Below are 24,968 nucleotides of genomic sequence, written 5' to 3'. Positions count from 1 at the left end.
TTATTACTTCAGGTTTTTTTAAATTATAAAATTTAATATCCGCCTTAAATACCACATTACAGTGAGTAATAATCAATATTGTGTTTGAAATGACAGAGATTGCTAACTTATGTTATTGGTCAGCTTAACTAACTTATGTTATTACAAACAAAAATATTTAATTCACTCTCTCTCTGCTCTCTCTCTCTCTCTCTCTCTCTCTCTCTCTCTCTCTATCTATCTATCTATCTATCTATCTATCTATCTATCTATCCATCTATCTATCTATCTATCTATCTATCTTATATGTTGTAAAGAGGTGGCGGCCAAGAATAGATCCCTGAGGCACTCCACACGGCTATATGAACGGAGTTAGTACATGGTTTTATATAATTACAGACTGGGTTCTTTCAAACAAATATTCCTTTAACCAGTCCAAAGCCGTGCCACATATTATATAATATCGATCACGTAGTCTAGTCAGAAGTAAATTTTGATCGATAGTATCGAATGCGGCATTTAATCTAGTAAAACGAGCTGCGAGGCACTTTTATTATCTAAACCATTTACAATATTATCAAAAACTTTAAATAATGCCTTTTCTGTGCTATGTGAGGTTTTGTAGGCAAATCGAAATTTAACATTTAAGGCATTCATCACTATATGGGTAGTACGAGGAGCAGACGACTTTTTCAAATAATTTTGATATAATTCAAATTTGATACAGGTCGAAAAGTCTTTAATTCATTGCTGTCAAGATTTTTATTCTCTTCAGTGGTCTAATCAAGGATGGTTTCAGCAAATTTGGAAAATCGGGCAACACTAGACTTTCATTTACGGTGGATGCAATAACTGGAGCAAGATAATTTGTACATGCCTTAATGAGCCAATGTGGTGTTTTATCTAGCGGTCATGATTTATTAGCCATATCTAATACATTTTAACGTCTTCTATTGTTACGGGTTCATACGATTAACGGTTAACGTTTTATAACGGTTGTTCATTGTTTTATTCGGTTTTGTCGTGCAGGGAAGTTTTGTGTCCCCCTGTAGTGTCCCTTCAGTTGATGCTGCTCTTTCATGTGAGGTCACGTGCCTAGTCGTTGTTATTGTGTCCATTGGTGAAGTCGCGTGGCTTGTTATTTCAACTAGCGATGTCATGCTGGGATGTGGATCAGATGGTAACCTGCCTTTGTCTAGTTCCAACCGGATGTTGGAAACTTTCTGGGGTTTTTTTTTCTCAAGTATCTCGCTGCCCGTTTAGCATAGCAAAAAGTCACACATACGTGATGAATAAAAATTGATAGTCATTTATTTCATTTATTTGTTCAAAAAAGCTGACACCTAAATCACAACCATGCACTCATTTAAACATTTCTTTTAAACAGTTTGTCAAATTCACACCTATATTTTGTACTCAGTCGGTAGTAAACAAAAATATTTAGAGTAGCGTTGATGCTGTCCAAAAGAAAGCTAAATTGGTAAAGAAAGAAAAATTCGTTGCTGTAAGGTCCAGTAGTGCCTAATCCTTTTTCAATTTCCTCTAATACTATATAAACAAATTGTGGCATTGAACAAACAAGAAAAATAATAGATATTGCACGGATCATTTTAACCAGACGTCTTTCCCTTTCATCGATACCACGATCAACACTTTTATTCTCTGGTGTCTCGGCTTTAGATTTCATCGTTTCATTTTGTTTATCTGAGGTTGATGTCGACTTCCTCCATTTCTTAGAAGCAACTACACGTAATGCTGTGATCTCGGTAAAACAGAATACAAAGATCACTCTAAGACTTATGGACATTGTGTAGTTCAAAAACTTGGAAACAGAAAACACAGAAGCGGCATTTGGAGCTCTATATAAATTCAGAATTGTTTTATTGGTGGATGGATTAGTCAACCATCTTAAGTGCTCCACACTAAGAATTGGAACTTGTTCAACAAGGACAATAAAAATGGGTATCACCAGAACACATATTGCACTTCTTTGAGGTGTGAACATTCGTCCTACTTTAAATGGAAAAACAACACACATGCATCTTTCAAATCCGATGTAAACAGTCAGCCAGCCCGATATTTGTACGAATGTAAGGTGGGGACGAACTGCAGTAATAGTCAAAACACTTACGATGTCAAATGGCAAATCCAAGTTTGGCATGTACATTAAGAGAAAACAAAAAGATATCCAAAACATGAAAACAAGGCCCAGTAAATCGGAAATTGACAGTGCTAGGAGGCTAACAGTGCTGCTGTCCTTGAGCACACCTTGTCGGATGAAGACAATGATGTTGAGGGTGTTGGCGATGATACCCAAAATGCTGATACTGGTACACAGTCCAATATAAATTACGATCTGACTATAGTACAGTAAAGTGTCACTGATTATCCTTCTAACATCAATTATTGGATGCCTGGTGACATTCATTGTATCCATATGAAAGAGGTTTTCATCCATTTTGACTAGTAATGGGCTATTTCTGCTACCTTTTCATATTGTAGAAAAATCTAAGACAAAGAATGAAAGATATGTTTAATTGTTTTATCTAATTCAACTATATTATATATGTGATATGAATCGGTTTACGTAAGATACAATCGATTCAAATCGTTTCTTAGTAGCATTACTGTACAATTTGTGCTAGAACAAAAGAGCAACCCTGAATACAATCAGTTTTAAATTGAATTTGAGGGCAGGGCAGGTACTAAGCCACAAGCTAAAGTAACCTTGCTTAGTTACCAGATAGTTTGTACAAATGTGATAATTTCATGGATTCAAAACCTTTCCCATGTCAAAAGCAAACAAAAAATCAATTCACGTAATATCTACATAAAGGGCAAAACAACTTTCTGCACGTCGATGCGAGAATATTGTTAAATAGTAAACAAATACAATGGTTTTGATACTAAGAAAACTGGTGCTTTATGGTAGCTGAGAAAATTGAAAAATACTGTGCGCAAAGAATGGCAAAAAGTAATATCTATCAGTACTGGAGAGTTTCCCCACTCTCCTTAAAAAATACAAAGAGACAAGCCTTCAATAGTTTAGTGTTATGATGCATCTCTTTGGTTAATTACTAGTCAAAAAAAAACATTGATTCTAATTCATCAGCTTCGCGTAGTTTTTTATGTTGTTTTTGCTCCATTTTATTATAGAAAGAGACATTTTTGTAAGACACCAATTCATTTCAAGAGGGATGACTTTTATTCGAAAACAATAAGGAAAAAGGAACAAAGAAGCAACCCTGAAGAAAATGAGACTAAAATTGAGGTTGATGGCAGAGTTGGTACAAAATTTTGACTAGGCCACCAAGCTATTGCAAGCATGCTTAGTGCTAGTGACAAGATGGGCGATATTCTTGGTCATAGGCGAATTATGTATTTTGCCATTGATTTCTGAAATAGTCTCATACATAAATAGCAGGTTTAGATGGTTCTTAGAGAGACCATATTGAGGCAGTCAACTAAGAATACCATCCGTATTTTCTTAGAACCTTCAAAAATACAGTTTCTTGGAAAAATGATGGGCATGTCCGGTTACGAAAAGGTATGTATTCATTGGGTGCCGAGAATGCTTACACATGAAATGAAAGGGGTCAGGTTACGCATACCTCAACAGCACCTTGACAGATACGGACAGGAAGGAGATTCGTTCCTTAGGTATATCATAACGGGGGATGATTTGAGAGTACATCTCTATGAACCAGAAAAAAACCCAAAACGCTATAAAATAGAGAGTCATTCAGTCCAAAGAGAATCAAGATCGCCCTTCTGTTGGAAAAATGCTACTGAAAATGTTTTAAGATTGTGATCGTATTTATAATTAGGAGGTCTCAGACAATGGAACAACAATAAACGCTGATCGTTATATATGTACTTTAAGAAAGCCGAAACAACGATTGAGGCGAGTTCCACCGATTGAGAGGATATATTGCAACACAACAATTCGCAACCCTACACAAGCGTTACAATACGCTATCACATTTAAATGTACTGTTTTCCTGAAGTCGTAGAACAACCCCCCCCCCCATTTTAGCTTCAAGTGATTGCTTTTGCTATTCCCAGGATTTAAGAGAGACACCTCAAGTGGTCAAATTTTTGCAGTGAAGGCGAAGTGGAGACGGAAGAGACTCGTCGTTGTTGTCGAATCATGTCATTTAAATTCTTCTTCAACTGGAGGCAACATCATGTACCTTGGTGGCAACTCTTTGTAGATTGTCTTAATTAACATATCTGTCGATTTCGAATCTGTTATTGTATTGAAAAATCCAGGAAGGTCACAAGACTTTTCATTCTTCATTTGTATATGCACAATTGTTGGTTTCTGCCTTTCGGGGGAAAAAAATTAAAATCGAAGTGGAATATATGCCTCTTTGCAGTTTTACTTATTCCGCAAATTTTGTCAGAAAATTATCAAACTGGTATGGTACATGGATAAGTTCTCTCAACTAATGTCAATGTTGATAATAAACCCATGAAAATAAAACAAATCTTTACAATGAAATAGAAACTACAAAAGTTGTTGGAATTACGATGGTTAATCAATTAATTATAAATTCCCCTGATTATGAAAAATTGTTCCAATTCTCATGAAATGTTGCACACTTACTTTTATTTTTAGACACAGTTTTCAGCTTAAGTTGTATACTTCTCCCATTATTCTTTACATTGAAAAGTCTTTCAAAGTCGAGGGTTGTGTATTTGACCTTATCTGGCCTAATGAAACTCTTAAAAATTGAATTTAATTTGCAAAACGCTCTCTTATGTGATCACTCTTTATTGTTTGAAATATAAAAAGATCAGAGATGCCCAAATTGAATGAGTAGACATAAAAAGTAGGGTTTTAAAACACAAATCTCTTGCTAATGCTGTTGACATTGCGCATGATAAGATGGCGCATCGTCCTGCAAAAGCAGAACTCCATTTCGAAGTTTCCCTAGATGTGTCCGACTCAGTAAATTCAACAGTTGTCAGTCGTTTTTCCCGTGCCTTATTGTGTTTTATTTGGAAGATAGCCAAACGTAATGGTGGCTACGATGTGGTAAAATAATAACAGTAAGCAATACATTTAGTAGATGCGGCTCATCTTTGCCTTTGTTGGAGGTCGGCTCTCCAAAGATACACATACCTTTGATTTCGAGAGGCATTTCATCTCGGATCTTGTAAATAGAATGTTGACGATTAAGTCAACGTCACCCTGTCGAAAATTAATGTTTCTTTTCATTATCGCTTAGAACATTTGACATAAGTGTTTTCTTTCCTCTTTCATTTGCTATAACTTCCTTTTGACAAAACTGATTCTCTTGTTTGGGTTATTTAGTAGGCAGCGATGTAAAATAAATCATCTCAGAATATTTTATTTTTACAGTGACTTTTTGGTCTCTATTGATAAAGTTTTACTGAAAATTTGATACGAATCGTAAGATTCCTTCATAATCAGGGGAATTTGTAATTGATAAAAACCTATTATGTAAAAAATATACTAACGGATTCATCATTGTAGAAGATGATTTTTTTCTTTTTCAAGTCAATACCAACAAAACAAACAAAGTAACGTCTTTGATTAAATCATATTTTGTCCTAGCAGTTGTTCTTTTGAGCTCAGGGAAATAAATGATATTGCTTTTATGTTGCCTATATCAATATTTGCTCTGGCCCCACGTAAGCTTTATACATTGTGGATATATTTGTTTATTCTGTCCCATTAATAAAACTAAACAAAATCACAATGGAATTTCAATTATCCAAAAGAAATGATAAATTTTTAACCCTCTCCTTAGCACCTAGAGCAAAATCGTAACATTGATTACGACACAATATACATTGTCTTATTCATATGTATTGTGTACATCACAAACTGTGGTGGATCATCTTTGTTTGATTAACAGAACATAATGTTGTTTTATAGAGAGCGTTTTTGAGTTTAAATAATCAATGTCTCTGCTGGGTAAGCCTGCATTTTCGGAAAATACTGAACATGATCGGTAAGGAGAGAGTTAAAAATATAGAGTAAAAAACAGGTTTGGCCTGTTGAAGAGTCAATCATGAACTGACGAGTCACTTGATTCTATTCAAATGTTCCCAATTCTGAATTGGTATACGTGATACAAAACAGTTGCCTAACCATATATTCACGTATTTCTACCAAAGCTGAAACATTTGTATGAAGTTGCTCGACTGAGATGGGCACGAAAACTCCAGAATTTGTATCAGAATATGTTTGACGGAATTTTGTTTACAGCCAAATTTTTGTTTGAAGTCGATTTCAAATGAACTTCTTGCTATCGATATAGATGTGAACGTTTCAAAGATGAGACCATTATTGAAGTACGAAATCGACAATGTGGATCTGTAATAATGTGAGGAGTGATATTGGTGGTAGAAAAACTGAGCTAATACGTATCAACAAATAATTCAACCCAGACCTATACATAAGCATAATTCTTGATCCAAAGTCGTCCAGTTTATTTTAAATCAGAATCAAGTTGTGATATTTCAGTTTTGTAACGCCTCAGTACATAATAGCTCAAATAATATCACATTTCCTAAACGTTTCAAATGTAAATGAGATGAACACTAGGCGAACAATGTCACATGCCATGAATCCCTATGAACATATGTGGGGTTCTATGAAGTGATAGCTAAAGAGAAACCAACAAAAAGCCAATAAATCTGTAAAAAATTGATAATCTTTTTGACCGACTAAATATAATTTTGATTGATATACCAGCAGAACTACTCGATCAGTTAACATCACCAATGAGGCAAAGAAATCTGGCATTGATCAATTCGAACAGCGGACCTACACAATAGTTAAGTGTGTCGTGTGTGTTGATTCAATTTAATGCTCAATTTTATAAAATATAGAAGAGTAAAGTTGGTGCAATAAAATAAACAACATCACGTGACCGGATATTTGACATCAAACGTGACCCAGATTTTTTTATAAATGACCCGAACTATGCTGCAATTGACCTTTAGTAATGTCATGCGCATCCAACCAACTTTTTGTTTACATGTTGCTAAGGCAGCAAACTGAAGTTGGCGCGAATAAATTCAAGCTGTTTACTCCGAGTCTGAGATAGCTAGGGAGGCCACGATCATATTTTTTTATCGCCAAAATACCCCTTCTTTATTTTATAGGAAAACCATAATCATGGTTCCCCCTCCTCCCGTAAACAAAACCATATCTATGTCCAGGGAAACGAAGATGGTTGCTTGTCTTTGGTTAAGGCGGACCATACTTTTTTTTTACAGCGTATCAAATGATCAAAGTCAAAGCATACGGTCAATGTAACGAAGAGAGTAAATTCGAATCTATCTCCTATCTCTTCGCTCAGATGACCCTTTTGACAGAAGACAACTACTACTTCTACACTATAACTATAACTGCACTACCACTACTGTATTATAACCACTGATACCACAAAACTATAGACTTTTATACTATCTAGAACTAATGGACCGTATGGCTTAGCGGTACGGTTTTCGTCTTGTCACAAAAGTCGAGCAATGCCAATGCTAAGTGTGATCAGTAATAGGATGGGTGACTAATCGTGAAAAATTATACACACATTACCCCACTCGATTGAATGAGTATCTGGCTACAGAAATGGCGGTTAGTGTAGTGACGGTTTAAGTACACAAGGGTCGCCTAACAGGCTGTATGACAAAGAAATATGGTTCCACACGGCTTGTTGAAGTGGGGGATAAATATGAAACATTTTGAAGCGCATTGCTCACGGCTATCTGGAGAAATGCGCTGTATAAATATTCATATTTATGTACTTGGTCCAACGGATACTATTACTATTTCTACTACAAGACCTCTACTACTACTACTACTACTACTATTACTAATAATAATAAGAATAATAATAATAACAATATAATAATAATAACAATAACAATTATTATTGTTGTTGTCAGTATCACCGTTTATTAATGATTTTAAAAAGTGTTAAAGATACTTGCAAAATGTTGGTGTTGTGTGTGTTGTAGTAATCCAGCGACGCAACTCTGTACTGTCTACAACTACAAGAGACGCACAAGACCGTGGCACTAAACATCCCTGGCATGCATTTAGTCAAACAACATGAAAGCAACATTCACGGTAGCGTTAACTACGTCAAAGGCAAAGACAAAACAATAGTGACATACAACCAGGACATGACAGTAAGTGAGGTGGAAATTCTCAGAATTGAAAGCAGACACTTCAATGTGATATTACTGTCAACAAACCTCCACCAACGCCATTCAAGTGGCCAGTTACATCCACCATTAGTGAGAAACCAATGATTGTGATAGGTGACTTTAACTGCCACAGCACCAATGGGGATACAATGAGAACAACAAAGATGGAGATACTGTTGAGGAATGGGCTGACCAATATAATCTGACACTCTTCTATGACGCATGAAGCATCCTTTCCAAGCGCTTGCTGGAGAACAGGCTACAACCCAGACCTTGCATTTGTGTCTTCCAGATATGTCAAAAACTGTCGGCAACCCCATTCCAAAATCAGTATACAGACCTATCGCCATTGAGGTAGGATCAGTCATCTCTACGAGAACAAACAAATTATATGAACTGTGTCCGTGGACCTGGCAGCTGCCTATGACACAGTAAATCATAGGAAACTGCTCCTAACGGTTGCAAGGGTAACTCGTAACACAAAAATAGTTGCAATAATAAAATTCCTTATGTCAAACCGTCACTTTTTTGTGGAAATGGATGGGAAGAAAAGCAGATCACAAAAGAACGGACTCCCTCAAGGATCGGTACTTGCACATATCCTTTTCAACGTTTTAACCAACGACCAACCTCATTTTGAGAACATCAGGGGGTTTCTATATGATCTGTGTCTTGTGTCCCAGGCCTCTGATTTCAAGACCATTGAGGAGAGACTAACGGATGTCCTGGAGCCACTCTCTGAGGCCACATTTAAAGAACTCACTTGCCAACCCAGGAAAAACTCAAGTGTGTGCTTTCCATTTAAAGAACCGCCAAGCCTAAAGAAAACAGGAAACTGAAAATCTGGAATGGGAACATATTGGATAAAAACACATTTCCCATGTACTTCGGTGTTACAGTAGACCGCACAATGTCCTTTTCTCAGAACACAAAGAAAACAAAAGCAAAGGTGGCCACAAGAAACAACTTCCTAAGAAAAGAGGCAAAAACTTACACGCCATGGGGAGCAGATCCGAAAACAGTCAGGACAACCATAGTAGCCCTCTGCTATTCATCAGCCGAATAGGTCTCACCAGTCTGAGTAAGATCCTACCATGTCAAAATAACACCTGCCGGATCATTAGAGTAACTTGAAACCGACTGCAGTTCCAGTCCTCCATCGGCTGGCTGGCATTGCACCTCCATACATTCAAAGAGCCACTGATTCCAAAGCCCAGAAATATGAATAGAAAATGGACCCAAGGCACCCAAGGCACAGCCCAATGACAAGTAGACTGAAGTTGAGAAAGAGCTTCACGATGGAAGAAAGCATCAACCCTGACCATGCAGCTGTATACAGGCGTTCCACGTTGAGAGAGTGGAACAATCATGCAAATGAAGCTGTTGGAGATCTGAGAGAAGAACTGTCCTACGGAACTGAGCTCCCCAGGAATGAATTGGTAACACTAAACAGAGCACAGGCAAAACTTGTGAGAACAACTGGAAGCATGAAAAAGTGGGGGCTGGCTGAGAGTAGCTTGTGTACATGTGGGTGCCCAGAGCAGACATCCTTAGAGAATGCCAGGATGCGCTCAGCTGCACTGACCATGACCCAAGAGTCTGCTCCCCAGATGCTGTGGAGTGGGTTCGGTGTTGGTGCGAAACTGTGACGATGATGACTTGCAAAATGAATAAGTCTTACACCTGCCAATATATAAGTAAGATGACAGGATGCTGATCTTTTTAACATCAAAGTACTTTTGTAACCCGGCAGTGCTAACTTTTATGTGTAACCCAGAATGAAAAGTTATTACAAAAGACGATTGCAAGATATTTAGATAAATTGCTAGTTTATCATTGTGGTAGACGTACATATATGTATTAAAGTTACATATCCAATAACCTGTAGGTTAACAGAGAAGGAAGGGCGCACAAGTTCATTGTAATTTGAAGTTCAGGAGTTGGAACAAAGTTGATTTGCATTGAGTCAGAATTCAATCAAGTCTTAGACTTAGATTGAAAGAAAAAAATCTTTTTTAAAACAAGAAACAAAAAAACAACCCTACAGCGTTCACCAGAATGAATAAAAACAGGACAGTCTTTAAACTGTATCAATGGAAATCACATCTTGCATATACAAGACCTCTAGTGCTATTGTGAGGATTGGTTCTCAGTCTCACCCGTCCTGCTGTATCTGAGTGCCATAACACAACTTGTGAAATCCAAATAAATTAAAAACAGATTATAAATTTATATCATATTTATTGTCATTTCATTCATATTCGTGTTATTCACACTGAAATCATTTAAAAAAAATATAGATATGATGTTTCTCCATTAAAGGTATGCTTGTATTCTCATCCTGTGAAAGAGAAAGAAAAAAAAAAGAAAAAAATTGATAATTATTACTGAAACTGTGTAGTTCCATTTTTAAAAATCTGTGATGTAAGAGCCTCAGCAAAAGCTTTGGTTAAAAAAGGTTCTGATTCAAGAAATGCACTTTTTAGGCAGAACATGCGATTAACCTGTGTAGACTTTAGTATTATGGTCTTGCATATAATTATCAAGTGCAGAAAGTTTGCCATTAAAATGATTATTTAATAGAATTTAATATAATTTGATTCGAGAAATGGAACACAAAGGAAGAATTTGCGATTAACCTGTCCAGTCATAAGCATCATGTTCTTGTTTATAAAGTGCAGAAACTTTGCAAATAAATAGAATAAATAGAAAAGAATTTTATTCGAGAAATGGAATACAACGGCAGAATTTGCGACTAACCAGTTAAGACAAAAGCGACATGGTCTTATTTACAAAATACAGAAACTTTGTGAATATTTCGAGAAATGTAGCACAAAAGCATCACTGTCTTGCATAATGAAGTGCAGAAAGTTTGTGATTAAGCCACTGCATTATTTAATATGATGTTGCTGATAAATGAAACAATGCAATACAATTTTTAAAAATATGTTCTGCAACATCACATGGTCCCATCTATCAAATTCTACTACCATTACAAATCAGCTACATAGATGGTTTCATCAGTACTCTTATCTTGCTGATAAATTAAATTATAAATATAGAAAAGGATATAATAAACTTTAAAAAATAATTATAAAGTTAAATAGTAGACAAGATAAAGAGGTCATTGCCTATTTCTTTTTAAATTTCTTATTCATAACCAAGGAAGCAGGTTTCTTTTGCTATATTCTTCTTGACTTCCCTATGTAAATGTTTCTTTCAAGTGTATAACAAGCTCACAGGGCATTTTTATAAATAAACAGGAGCCAATACCATTAAAATGGAGAGATCACTGCCAAAAATTACATAGGGATAGATATGCATTGGTTTTAACGTGTATTAGACACTGTCATTAGAAAAAAGTTTTAAAAAATCTTTACAAACTACAGTAAGCTGCTTTTAAAATTAAGAAACGCTCGAAAGCAAAATATGGTCCTGTTCTCTTAATCACCGCTCTCTAGTCTCTAGATTAGGTCAATAAAGCTGAGAGGTTTTATGAAGAATATAGAATATAGAAGAAAAACATTAATTCCAATTTTAAAAAAACAAAGAAGGGTCCATAATGATATATGAGGAATTCTATAAGATACAGTAACATGAAAGCCATTTTGATAATCTTGAAGGATAAGACTCAATGAATGATGATGATGATAAATAATAATAATAATTATGATACTTCTTCCTGAATATAAATTGATTAATTCCCATGGTATAGGCAGGCCAATGCTTCCAGAACAATTAAAGGAATGCAGAGACTCATTCTTGTTGTAATGTTATTTAGATCTGAAAAAAAAAAAGATAAGCATGGCATTCTAAACCATTTTCCCATGGTCCCATAAAAAGCAATATCATCTCACACAAAATCATAAAGTAAAATTCATATGGACCAAACAATGAATAAAAGTTATAATTACCTTATTTTATCAATTATTATCATTGGATTTATTTAACTTTATATGTATTAATTAAATGACAATTCGAAATTAAGATACCAATGTTTGAATGAATAACTGGATCTAACTCTACAAGTAAAATGTAAATGTGCAACTTATTCAGATTTCAGCAAGCACTTGTTACAGTCTGTCGCTTCATGTTACAGGAAAAACTCCAGTTCCATGAGCCTTATGACTCTAAAGGACCAATTATTTCAAAGTAAAATGAAATACCATTTATTTTTTAAGAAAGTTATCAAGCACTATTTAAGGTCTGTTGCTTTATGTTACAGAAACAGGAAAAACTCCAGTTCCATGAGCCTTATTACTTTAAAGAACCACTTATTTCAATGTAAGAAGAAATATCATTCAATGTTGAATATATAGACTGACCTATTTCTTAATGGTTTGCTTATATTCAATAAAAACATTAGAAAACATAATGGACCTGGAACTCAGATACCGCAAGGTTGTTAAAACCGTTGGGTCAGGTCTAATTTTATCAGAGGTTTATGATCATGAAGGCAAGATTACATAACCAATGTCGATTAGCTTTTTAAAAAATGGGCTTTTATTTACCTTCCGGTGAACTCATTTGATCAATATTTCCTGTATTTAACTTTCTGATCACATAAAAAAAGTCTAATAAACATTGAATATATTTTAATGCCTCTAGATTTCACTTTAAAGTCAAATAAAATATCTGATCACAAATAAAATTTTTGATAATTCGATCAACAGAGAGAGCTTTTCAAAATTGTTCGCTTATTATTCCTGAGGCAAAATTTAGATAAGACATCATTTCACATATCATGGTGATTCCTATGAATTACAAAATCCTAAAAAGCTTCTTCTTCATAAAAAAACGTAGAAATAAAATTAGGTAATCTAAAGTAATCAGAGAGGTTTAGTTTTCATTTCAATCCAAGGTAAATCCGTAAAGAGTTGTAGGACCAGGCCCCTCTTGATCATTACCCACAAAATTGATTGAACTACAGGGATGTGTATAAAACTGTAACAAAACCCCCAACACCCCCCCCCCCCCCCCCCCCCCCCCCCCCCCCGCCCAACACTCATACAAAAACTTAAGCACAGTTTTTTCATTTTCACTTCTCTTGAGCCAAGGGAAACTCGTTGCTCATTTTAGCTGCACAGATTCGAATTCAATCGCTTTCCTCTCCCCCCCCCCCCCCCCCCCTTTTTTTTTTTTTTTCTTTTTTTGAGCGAGTCTATTCTTTTCTCCTTTTTTTGTTTGGCCTTGTTCCGTTTCTGAGCATGAATTTCTTAAAATTGTTTGTTTTCTTTTTAATACAAAAATATTGGGTTTTTTTCCCTCTATCTGTCTGGGAATAACCAATTTTCGTTATTGGCAGACCCTGTCTGGGAATAATCATAGCGATGACGAAAATATCAGACCGCACTCCCTGCATTTTACAATAAAATATGTTTTCTTTCACACAGCTACCGACCAAATAAGGTGAATAGGCTTGGAAGATCCAAAACGTCATACATGTAGTTTGACACCTGCCAAATATCAAAGATGCGATAAGGGTTGAGTAGGACATTTTCTTTTCCCAGACATTCTCATTTTTTCACCACCCCTTCCTCCCTCTCTGCCATTCCTTCTCCCATCGACTCTCAGCAAAAACAATAACAAAAAGTCTTATGTGGCAAAAAACGGCTACCAACTTAAATCCCTCAAACAACACAAGATATTGAAAATCGGTGGCAGAGACCCTTTGCCTTTGTCTTGTTCCTTTTCCAGTTCCAGTCATGAACAGATAATGAGAGAATGAAGACCTAAAGATTGTTTCGAAATCATTTATCAGGTTAGGAAAGAGCGAGAGTCAATAAAATATGACAAGCGATGAAAGCTTCGCACCACGAAAGATGAGGATTTAAAAAATACAACTTTTGTTGAGATTCCACCTGCTGAGGAGGGGGGTGTCTGCTTTTTTTTTTTTTGTTCCTTTCTGTTTTCTTTTTCGGTCAAGTTATGACTGACACACGTTCTAGACTGTAAACGTTACCCATAAAATGTCATAAATTACGAAAAGTGTTTTCTCTCACACAGTATTCGAATCACTCACTGAATGAGCATGAAGCAGACATAAGTGAAGGAAACGTAAACTCTGTAAGTGAGAATCGGCGAGTGAAGCTGTACTGTAATGACTGACACTGACAGTGACAGTCAAATTGCGAAGTGAAATGAAAACAAATAAACAACGCATTCTAAAATTATGCCGGTGAGACATCCAAAGTTAAATACCCGAACGCTATTATGGATTAACATTCAACTAAATCGTTTCCTGCTCTCAAAACCAATCGATACAAAATACAAACTCAAACACTGAAATTGGAATCTTACCTTTGCATGAGTTGGACTGCCATTCTTTGCTGGTGATTAGGAACTTTAGCAGCCGGACAACGTTGCGCACAAAACAGGTCTCCCGTTTTTGTCGTTCAAATTGTAGATAATACACATTCAGTTAAAAACAAACACGTACAATTAAAATTGTTATTTAGTTAAATTCTTTGTATATGGCTAAATTATTCCGAAAACCAGATTTCAAAGAGTTCTTGTTTTGTTCACACAAGCGCATTGATTTTGGTGAATAATCTTGACCGTGGTCTAAAAATAGACCGACAGTAATTTTTGATAAATTTTACCATTTGTTTAATAAAAAATCAATATTTAGATATTATTTGACGCGTGATCGAGTATTTATGAATATGTGTTTCTTTTGACACCTAACAGACATTTTTTAATGGTTATTTTTTTCTATAATTTACATTGGAAGGTGAGCTGTCAAAGCCAGGAACATGTGTTTTGCCACGTGCTTCTAAAATGGTCACGTGATGTTGTTTATCAAAACTTACGCAAAGGAAAAAGCAGACATACTTAATAACCATTTCTGCTCTGTTTTTGCTTCAAAGCACATACCAAAGTTTCCGCTCAACAACCACAAGGCGAAGAAAACGATCACAACTCTGTGGCCGAAATAAATGTGACAGTAGAGGGCGTTTCCAAACTCCTCGCCACTCTAGATACAAAGAAAGCATGAGGCCCAGATAAAAAACCATCCCGTCTCTTAAAGATATTGAGTAATGAACTTCCACCTGCCCTCACACATTTGTTCAAACTCTCTCTTGAAACGGGAGACATACCAATTGTTTGGAAGCACGCTCTTGTCCAACCCATCTACAAGAAAGGTGATAAAAGCAGGGCTCAAAACTACCGTCCAATTTCATTGACTTGCATTTGCTGCAAACTGTTAGAGCATATAGTGAGATCCTCAATCACGGAATATCTCGAAACTAACAGAATTGTGTGTGATGAACAGCACGGATTTAGGAAGCATCACTCATTTGAAACTCAACTTCTATCACTAACACATGATCTGTCAGCTGCTATTGATGAAGGAGATCAAATTGATCTAGTGCTACTGGACTTTGCCAAGCCCTTCAACAATGTTCCTCACCATCGGTTAATCCAGAAATTGTACGACGTTGGTATCAGGAACAAAACCTTACACTGGATTGCAGCTTTTCTGGACAATCGCACCCAACAAGTTCTTGTAGACGGCGAGGCCTCCACTATCGGGATGGTGACATTGGGTGTTCCTCAGGGCTCAGTCCTTGGGCCGATCCTATTTTTAGTGTATATAAATGATCTTCCACGAGGTATAAAGTTAAAAGTGCGCCTCTTTGCTGACGACACAGCATTATATAATCAAATAAGAACAACATTAGATTGTAAAACTAAATGACAATCTAGCTAAATTACATGAATTGGAAACAACAAATCAAATGGAATTCAACGTATCAAAGTGCAATGTCCTAACCATCACAAATAAGAAAACACCGATCACATTTGAAAACCAACTTCATGGTCAAAACCTTGAACATGTAAAGACATCAAAATACCTTGGCATTGAGTTTGCTAAAAACCTCAAATGGAACGACCACATATCTCACCTGGCTTCAAAGGCAAATCAAACAAGTGCTTACATCACCCTCAATTTAAAGAGATGCACAATTTCAACTCAAACCCTTGCATTTAAAACTATTGTTAGACCAGTTTTGGAGTATGGCAGCTCAATTTGGGACCCATATACAAAGAAAAACATCGACACCTTAGAAAACATCCAAAGAAAAACAGCAAGACGCATGACAATCATATTCGATCCCTTCTCAAGTGCGTCTGAAATAACACAACGGATTGGCCTTGAACCTCTGGAAAAGGGAAGAAAAATAAATAAACTTAAATTGTTCCACAAAATCTACTACAAAAATTCTTGCCTTAAACTTCCAAACGACATCAAAGATATCGGCACAAGAACTACGAGGGGACAAACAGCAAGAGTAACCATCCCAACATCAAAAACAGACGCCCATGTGTATTCGTTTTTCCCTTCCACTGCCCGACTATGGAATAGCCTCCCAGCTGAAGTGGCTGAAAACGCGTACAATGTATAACCCAATGCAAAACTGTGGAGTGATAATCGACAATATTGAAGGTTTCCACAAGACGAAGAAGAAGATGGGTAATTCCTGTTGACATCAGAATCCTGTTTGATGGATTATCTAGATTCTTTCCTGGAATGCCTAGCCGACGTTGTCTTATGATCATCATCATCATATCGTGTCGCGCCAGTGGTGGATCCATTGGATGGCTTCAGGGGTGCAGCCTCTCAGGTCCATATCACTGATATGTGGTCCAAGTTCGCACTCGTGAAGGATGTGGTCTATGTTTTGAGCCGTGTCTTATGATGCCGTAGCAGAAGGGAAGGGGGTATTTTTTAAACTGTCATTAAATCATCCTAAAAGTGGTCGAAGTGGTTTCAGGTTAGTTGTTTGATTGCATCTCAGTTTCTTCTAAATAACGAGATATACCAACCTAAAAACACAGTTTTCTTTGGTGCTTTTAACTTCAGATCTAGAGTTCTTTTCCTCTATTATTCTCTTTTTAATGGCTGCTGCAAGACCCAAAAATATTCAGGCGCCATAAAATCCCCCAAAACAAAACAATAAAAACAACAACAAATTAATTCATTGAATTCTGTTTTTTTTTAAAGCAGATTGTTGCTCTTTCTCATATCTCTAATCGATTTCGTCAACAAAGTATGGAACCTGTTCCAGACTTGCTGGGCTCACCAAGCCGCATTTGTTTTAGAGTATTAGGCGTGTAAAATTCACAAAATGAAACCAGAGACATTTATAAATACACGCCTATATACTCTATTTATATAATTAATTATAAATAATTAGAACTATCCCCATTTTCATCCAACAAACCCCTTGTTACAACTGAAAAAATACAACTTTTGAGTTCACTGTTATTACCGATAGTAACATATTACACCACCTATTAGGAAAGGGAAATTTCTCTAATGTTTTCGATGACCTCTAAAGATAAAAACCCATCTCCAAGCTGCTCTACTACTACTACTACTACTACTACTACTACTACTACTACTACTAATAATACTACTACTACTGCTATTACTGTTGTAACTACTACCTGTCCTACAACGAATACTACTTATACTCGTATTATCATTCAGATGCAATCTTACTTTCTTTACATATTGTTCCTTTGAGTGGGTAATTGGCTAATCTGATCACAAGTGTGTAAATAATAACCTTTTTATCAGTAAGTCTCGAGTCATATAGTGGAGGATTTATTTTCTTATGACGTTTAGTCCTGTTTCAATCAAAAGTGACTCTAGAAAAGTAATCTCTATAATATAAGATTTAAATTATAAGCTTAAATATCTTGTTTTTCTACGCTTCTAAACAACACCTAATATTAAAACAATATCAACAACTACTACTACAACTACAACAAGTACTAATACTACTACTACTACTACTACTACTACTACTACTACTACTACTACTACTACTACCATTACTACTACTACTACTACTACAACTTCTACTACTACTACAGCTATTAATATTACTGCTACTGCTACTACTACTACTACTACTACTACTACTACTACTACTACTACTACTACTACCATTACTACTACTACTACTACTACAACTTCTACTACTACTACAGCTATTAATATTACTGCTACTGCTACTACTACTACTACTACTACTACTACTACTACTACTACTACTACTACTACTACTACTACTACCACCACCACTATTAATACTACTACTACGTCTTCAAAACAAAAGAACTACTATTACAACAATACAAACAACAACAACAACAAGTACTACTACTACTTCTACTACTACTACTACTACTACTACTACTACTACTACTACTACTACTACTACTACTACTACTACTACTACTACTACTACTATTACTACTACTACTAATACTTTTACTACTACTACAGCTATTAATATTACTACTACTACTACTACTACTACTACTACTACTACTACTACTACTACTACTACTACTACTACTACTATTACTACCACTACTACTACTGCTACTACTACCACCACTATTAATACTACTACTACGTCTTCAAAACAACAGAACTACTATTACAAACAACGACAACAACAAGTACTACTACTTCTTCTACCACTACTACTACTACTACTACTACTACTACTACTACTACTACTATTATTATTATTATTATTATTATTATTATTATTATTATTATTATTATTATTATTATTATACTACTTTTACTACTACTGCTGCTACTACTACTACTACTACTACTACTACTACTACTACTACTACTACTACTACTACTACTACTACTACTACTACTACTACTACTACTACTACTACTACTACTACTACTACTACTACTACTAGCATAACTTTTACTATGACAAACTACTTATACTCGTACTAACATTCAGATGCAATTATACTTTCTATTCATAGTGTTACTTATAGGTTTTTACGTGGCTATTTGATTACAAGTGCGTAAGTAATATAACATTTTATTCGTAAGTCTCATATCAATCCTTGTCGGATTTTTTACTCATGACGTTTAGCCCATATTCAACCAATATTTACCCTAGAAAATAATCGACAAAATGGTGTATTACTCCCCAATTAATAATTGGAATAGCTAATACATTACAAGCTTTACGGTACCTGGGACCGAGTCGGACTATCAGTTGAACCAAGCAACAAAAGGTCTGAACGCCCAGTCGCCCACAAATAAATGTCGATATACCAGCGAGCGAGACGAAAAGATGAAAGATATGATCGAAATGTTGAGGAATGCCTGAACTAAATTGAATACACTATCTTAGATAAACCAACTATATAACAAGGAATTTTTGTGCTCAGCACTTCCTCAGCGAACAGCAGAAAATGAAAACGATAAGGAAATAACAAATCAAAGTAATATTATTAGCATTTTGTCGAAATTATTCTCAGTTATATGCCAAGGCTACCAAGTCAAATACTCTGATAACCTTTGAAAGTGAATGTATGTAGAGAACAAAAAGCACAGGCCAAAGAACTTACTAATGTGGGACACCACATTCAAAAGGAATTTGATCAGACCTCAAACTATTTACAACTACATTTTGCCGTCTACCTAATAAATAAGATTTAAACCACCTGAGTGACGTATCGGAAATGCCGAAATTTATTTTGAAACGTTTTAACAGTAGGTCGGGATTGATAGTGTCAAAACTGATCAAAATCAATAAGGTTAAGAGGTCTGCAGGAACCCTTGTCGGGGATTTTAAAAAGATCAATAACAACACCGACAAGAGTAATTCCGATCGAGTGATTTTCTCTGTAGGCGGGGTGAATGTTCTCTTCAATTGGAATTTAATTTAAGGTGAGCTAGAAGTTGTTTTAGGAATTGCTTTTCAAGATTTTTTTAATAAAAAGGGAAGGTTGGAGAGACGATGATATATCTTTTTTATCTTTGTCAAGATTAACTTTTTTTTCAATAATGGTTTAACATCAGCAATTTTGTATATATCAGGCACGACACTCAATTCAAGTGATATATTTATGATGAGAGTATTGGCCAAATCAGTTGGTGAGGTAATCTTTTGAAATTATTGTTGGAAAATGTTTTTTTAATAATAATAATAATAATAATAATAATAATAATAATAATAATAATAATAATAATAATAATAATAATAATAATAATAATAATAATAATAATAATAATAATAATAATAATAGATCTTTATTGTCCATAAATACGGCAATTTGTCATTTAGTTACACTTGTTATAACGTTTTATGATAACTATAAGATTGAACAGATATTTCACTCCTACTTATTTTCTCGCTGTAAGTTAGTGTTTATCAAGTAAATAAAATTATAGATTACATGATTGACAGCAAGAGATATGGTGAAATGCGTGCCATTTGACAATAATCATATTTAATGCCAGTTGTTAGGCTGATTGATAATCATTACATAAAATCCGTAATATGGAAAAGCTGATACTGGAGTAAAATACTGCCATCAAATGATATAAAAATCAACTAGTTTTACGGGGTTATTTTTTTAATAAGAAAAATGAAAAACTTCACTTTCAGACCATTATAGTTTATTTGGGTCAGAATATTGAAAATATCAATTCTGACGTTGCTACTTAGTTCTCTTCTCGACAGGGGCAATATAGGGTGAGAATATTGAAATTTTAACATAACATACAAAGAAAATGTTTTGTTGGATACGCTGGCCTGGCTTAGGATAGAGAGTAATTTTTAAGATGCAAATCATAGTGTTTTGCCCTTGTTGTTTTTTTCTTTACTTGTTTGTTGGGTTCTCTTTTTTTTTCTTTGGGGGGAGGGGGGGGGGTTGGATACTTGGATGTAACATTATTTTTAACAAAATACTTTTCCCTTCATATTTCTCTCTTGTTTTATAAAGAAACATTGTTAGATATTGATTATTCTATTCTAGGTGGAATGATTTTCAAAAGAACTGTCTGCTACGTTAATGGTAGGGGGGTAGTGAATAGCTTTGGTAAATGTTTGTCAATTTTATCCAAATAGTACAATTTACTAATGCTATGTCACGTTGACATCATTGCCAATCTCGGCGTTTGAACCTTTATAGATAATACAAAAATTGTGACAGATTTTTTTCAAATAGCTGTAGAATAAGAATGCTCCAATCAGTATTATTTAGACATTTTGTTCCATATATTTTTATTTTTAGAAAATTTTCAATTTGATGAAACCATTGATATCAATTTTGATTGTTGTAACAAATGTAATTCAGTGTTAATCTATTTATTATAACAAAATAATGTCACGTTTTTGTTTTGTTTAGTTTTTGTTTTGTTTAGTTTTTGTTTTTGATGCCGATGGGAGTGGGAGGTGGGGTAATGAATAGCTTTGGTAAATGTTTGTCAATTTTATCCAAATAGTACAATTTACTAATGCTATGTCACGTTGACATCATTGCCAATCTCGGCGTTTGAACCTTTTAAATAACAATAATCTATCCTTTCTTTAAAAAATATAGCCTTGTGGAGAACATTGTGCTTATTTGAGTCAATAAAAAAATTGATACGGCGCACAACTCTACTGAAAGATTTGAAAAATAGAAATGTATTTTTTACAGATAGATAAACAGATAACTTGATTTCCTTTTATAATTTAAAGTCAGTTTGAAAGTTCGTTAAGTCAAGCAGATATCATAAAAAATTTAAGGAAGACACTAACACACCTCATGGCCACACCCTCAACTCTATCTGTCCAGTAGCGTCCTTACTTCCGTTGTGTTGATTTAGCGGTGATCAGTGTTGTTATGTAGTAGTGTGTTTTCATTGTGTGTATGTTTATTTGTCTGTGTGTGTGTGTGGTGTATACATGTGTGTGTGTTTTGGAATGTGGTTGCGTGGAAGAAAAAAAAAGGGGGGGGGGGGTGTTCATCAAATAGAGAAATTCCTGAGCAAAGGGGGGGTGTGTTTGCTAGGAAATGGCAGATTGGCATTTTTCAGCAAATTGTGGCATTCATAGTGATATAATTCACTTGATCACATAACGGTATTCGGATTTACAGAAATTTTAAACAAGTTTCACCGATTAACAACATCAACTAATATTACTGCTGATATTACTGTCGTTTTTATGCCATCGATGTGATAATTATTCAGATTTTCATTTGACCTCACATAAGTTAAGTAAAGGAGAGACATTCCGAAAGCTTCTACATCCCCAGTATTCATTCAATTTGTATTTTCACCGTTGACTTTTGTCAGGCGTTTATTTATTCAATTTGTCATCATATTTAAAAAGCGTTTTAAAAACTCTAGAACAAACCTTGATAGATGTGTGAAAGTTTAAAATTTCCTAATTTGACCATTGTTTTGATTCTCGGCCGCCATTTTAATTTCTGAAGTATTGAAGGTAGTGCAAAGCACTCCCAAGTAAAGCGTGGTAAAGACTTGCGACTTATTGATATTGATATCTACTGACTGATAAACTAATATCATGCCGAATAAAGCACGTCAGCGACGACAAGCACATCGCATCGATTAAAATGTGCATCAATCGTAATCAAGCCAATCAAGAAAATTATTCTGGCAATATCGAATGAAAATAGTTCTTTCCCCGCGAAATTGCGGGCTTTTTACTAGTATATCAAAATAATTCCGAATTGTCGATGCATATTACCCCTTATTTCAATCATAAGCGATTTTTTTCCCAGTCAATATACATTAGTCACACTGTTGTGTCTACATACGGAATGAATTGAGGCAAATAGCCTAGGGTATTAGGATTATAAACAAGTTAACGTCACTCCATTTTATCAAATAGTTGTTGATTGTCTTAGAAACAAGTAACTAATGCTTTGGCAAAAATAACCCCAACACATGACCAAAATAGTGAGTGTTAGGGATGAGTACTACACAATCACAATACAATTCATTTTCCTTCGTGTTGACTCTACCTCGTTTCTGTGTTGCATGTTTGTGTTGAGAACAATGGCGATTAAGCATAAATGATGGCCAACTAACTTCGCATTGTTTGTGTGCGTTGAATCCGTGATCTCAAGAAGCCGGGGAGAGAAGGCTCTAGTTAGACTAAGGTTTGAAGCGACTCTATTTTTGGGGTCGTGGATAGTTTATACGGTGGAGTTGTCGTACCTGTAAGGTGGCGAGTTCGAGCCCCCATCGCCGCCACGAAGTTTTCATTCTCTGTTGTCTTCTGCCACTTTCTACTCACTTCATTTCTTGTTAATGTCAACATAAGTGCCCGCTCCGTTCTATTTTTTTAAATTAAAAACTCACCCTAAATACCGGAGCATACTCGATGTCTCAATCGTTTTTATGTAACACGTCTCACGTTATGTGGATGAAAATACGAGATCAATATTGTGTTCATTGGCTTCGCCTTTGTATAGTAGTATACAAAGAATCACATAGAGACTTCGAGATATTTGTAATGAAGCATCCACGATCTTTGCAATTCATGAATAACAGGAGACAGTGAGGCTTTGGTAAATATTTGTCAGACGTTTGTTCCTGATGTCATTTTTCTGCGAAATAAACAACTGACTCTAGTCAACCATCCATATTAGGAGACCCGACTTTGTCTATGAATGAGGTAATACTCAAGATGATGAAATTCATGTGTTGCCTGAAATGTTCTATTTTCAGATACATTAGTGCTTTTATAAACCCTTGTTCTTCTCGGTCTCTACTATTAATATGTAACGGATTATAAGTCTGTTAAATATTGTTAGTTTTACGTGTTACTTTACACCCGTGTCATTACCAACCAAATAAGCACATTTTACTCTTTGGTATTAAATAAAGCATGATACCCAGGATATTTTTTTTTAATGAATATTTATATGCACATATCAATCAAATCAAAGGCTTTATTTCATTTTTTTAAATGAGAGGAATATCCCACAACTGTGTGTGTGAATTTTTGAACAAAAATAAACGGTTACTTTTTAATGTTTAATACTAATAAACGTCTAGAAGTAACCAAATGTTAAATGTAGAGAACCTTGACCTTGGTTGAACTCTTGGTAACCTTCAAGTTGTCAAATTAAAATTCCAATCGGCCAATATTTTTCCAAGTATAGAATATTGTTTAACACAAAATACAGTTTTTTTCTTCAAACAGATGTTTTAAAATATCGATAATTTGAGTGACCTCTGGACCACCTTCAAGTGGTCGAATTAAGATTTCAATCTGCCTAATGATTATCAAGGATATTAATCTTACCAACTGTGTAGAAAGATAATCTTCCACACGAAAGGTGAAACAACTCTAGTTTTTGCAGTCTGCGCTGACTACTATAATGGGCGAAAATTCAATCAAATAATACTTGATTTGCTTGTAAATTTATACGCTTGTGGTTGAAGTCAAACACAATAAACTTTATTGTTTGAGTTGTATAAAATAAAGTGTGGTTTGCAAGCTATTGCAAAAAGACAAATATTTTTATTCATCAAAAAATCCCATCCAAGGGCAAAAAACTCTTTTACATCGAAAGGAATAATTACAAAAGTGTGCATGTCAATTGTTAAACAAAAAATAAAGTTTTTATATTCATAAAGATGTGTTTAAATATTGATAAATTACGAGTAATTATTTCTTTAATGTAGTTGACCTCATTTGAACTTATGGGACTTCTGATTGACCATCAAGAGATCGAATTTGAATTCCAATCGCCCCTTTTTTTAAAGCTATCAATCTTACCAACTGTGAAGAGGATAATTTTTTACACGAATGTGAAACAACACAAGTTATTTTTCACTAGTCGGTTCACTGCTAAAGCCTTTATTGACACAGATGAGGATCAGATAGAGACCGCCAAATCGGTAGGTACAAAAGATAAATTTTTTAATAATTTCATAATTAAACGAACTTACCTAAGATGTTTTATTGAGACTCTTGCGAGCCCAG

General features: G+C 35.0%; 1 protein-coding gene and 1 long non-coding RNA gene across 7 annotated transcripts; both read right to left on the bottom strand.

Annotated features, from left to right (window-relative positions):
- Window positions 1–1,272: 1,272 nt before the first annotated feature.
- LOC144958844 (uncharacterized) lies at window positions 1,273–20,344 on the bottom strand. 6 transcript variants are annotated; one of them, XM_078891088.1, is made up of 2 exons: window positions 20,308–20,344; window positions 1,273–2,487 (listed from the first exon to the last, which is right to left on the bottom strand). In XM_078891088.1, the coding sequence occupies exon 2, from the start codon at window positions 2,435–2,437 to the stop codon at window positions 1,346–1,348; it is 1,092 nt and encodes a 363-aa protein (XP_078747214.1). In that variant the 5' UTR covers window positions 2,438–2,487; window positions 20,308–20,344; the 3' UTR covers window positions 1,273–1,345. The 6 variants fall into 6 exon arrangements, with proteins under 6 accessions (XP_078747214.1, XP_078747213.1, XP_078747211.1 ...); XM_078891087.1 differs by lacking the exon at window positions 20,308–20,344 and adding an exon at window positions 19,658–19,745; XM_078891085.1 differs by lacking the exon at window positions 20,308–20,344 and adding an exon at window positions 19,585–19,690.
- LOC144958687 (uncharacterized) lies at window positions 7,896–14,955 on the bottom strand. The gene is made up of 2 exons (XR_013642495.1): window positions 14,473–14,955; window positions 7,896–11,955 (listed from the first exon to the last, which is right to left on the bottom strand). It is a non-coding gene; the product is annotated as an uncharacterized LOC144958687 (long non-coding RNA).
- Window positions 20,345–24,968: the final 4,624 nt, after the last annotated feature.

The sequence above is a fragment of the Berghia stephanieae genome, chromosome 13, assembly GCF_034508935.2.
Source record: "Berghia stephanieae isolate SIO BIC M18660-M18661 chromosome 13, UCSD_Bste_1.3, whole genome shotgun sequence".
NCBI lineage: Eukaryota > Metazoa > Mollusca > Gastropoda > Nudibranchia > Aeolidiidae > Berghia > Berghia stephanieae.
This window is presented reverse-complemented; position numbering and strand designations above follow the sequence as displayed.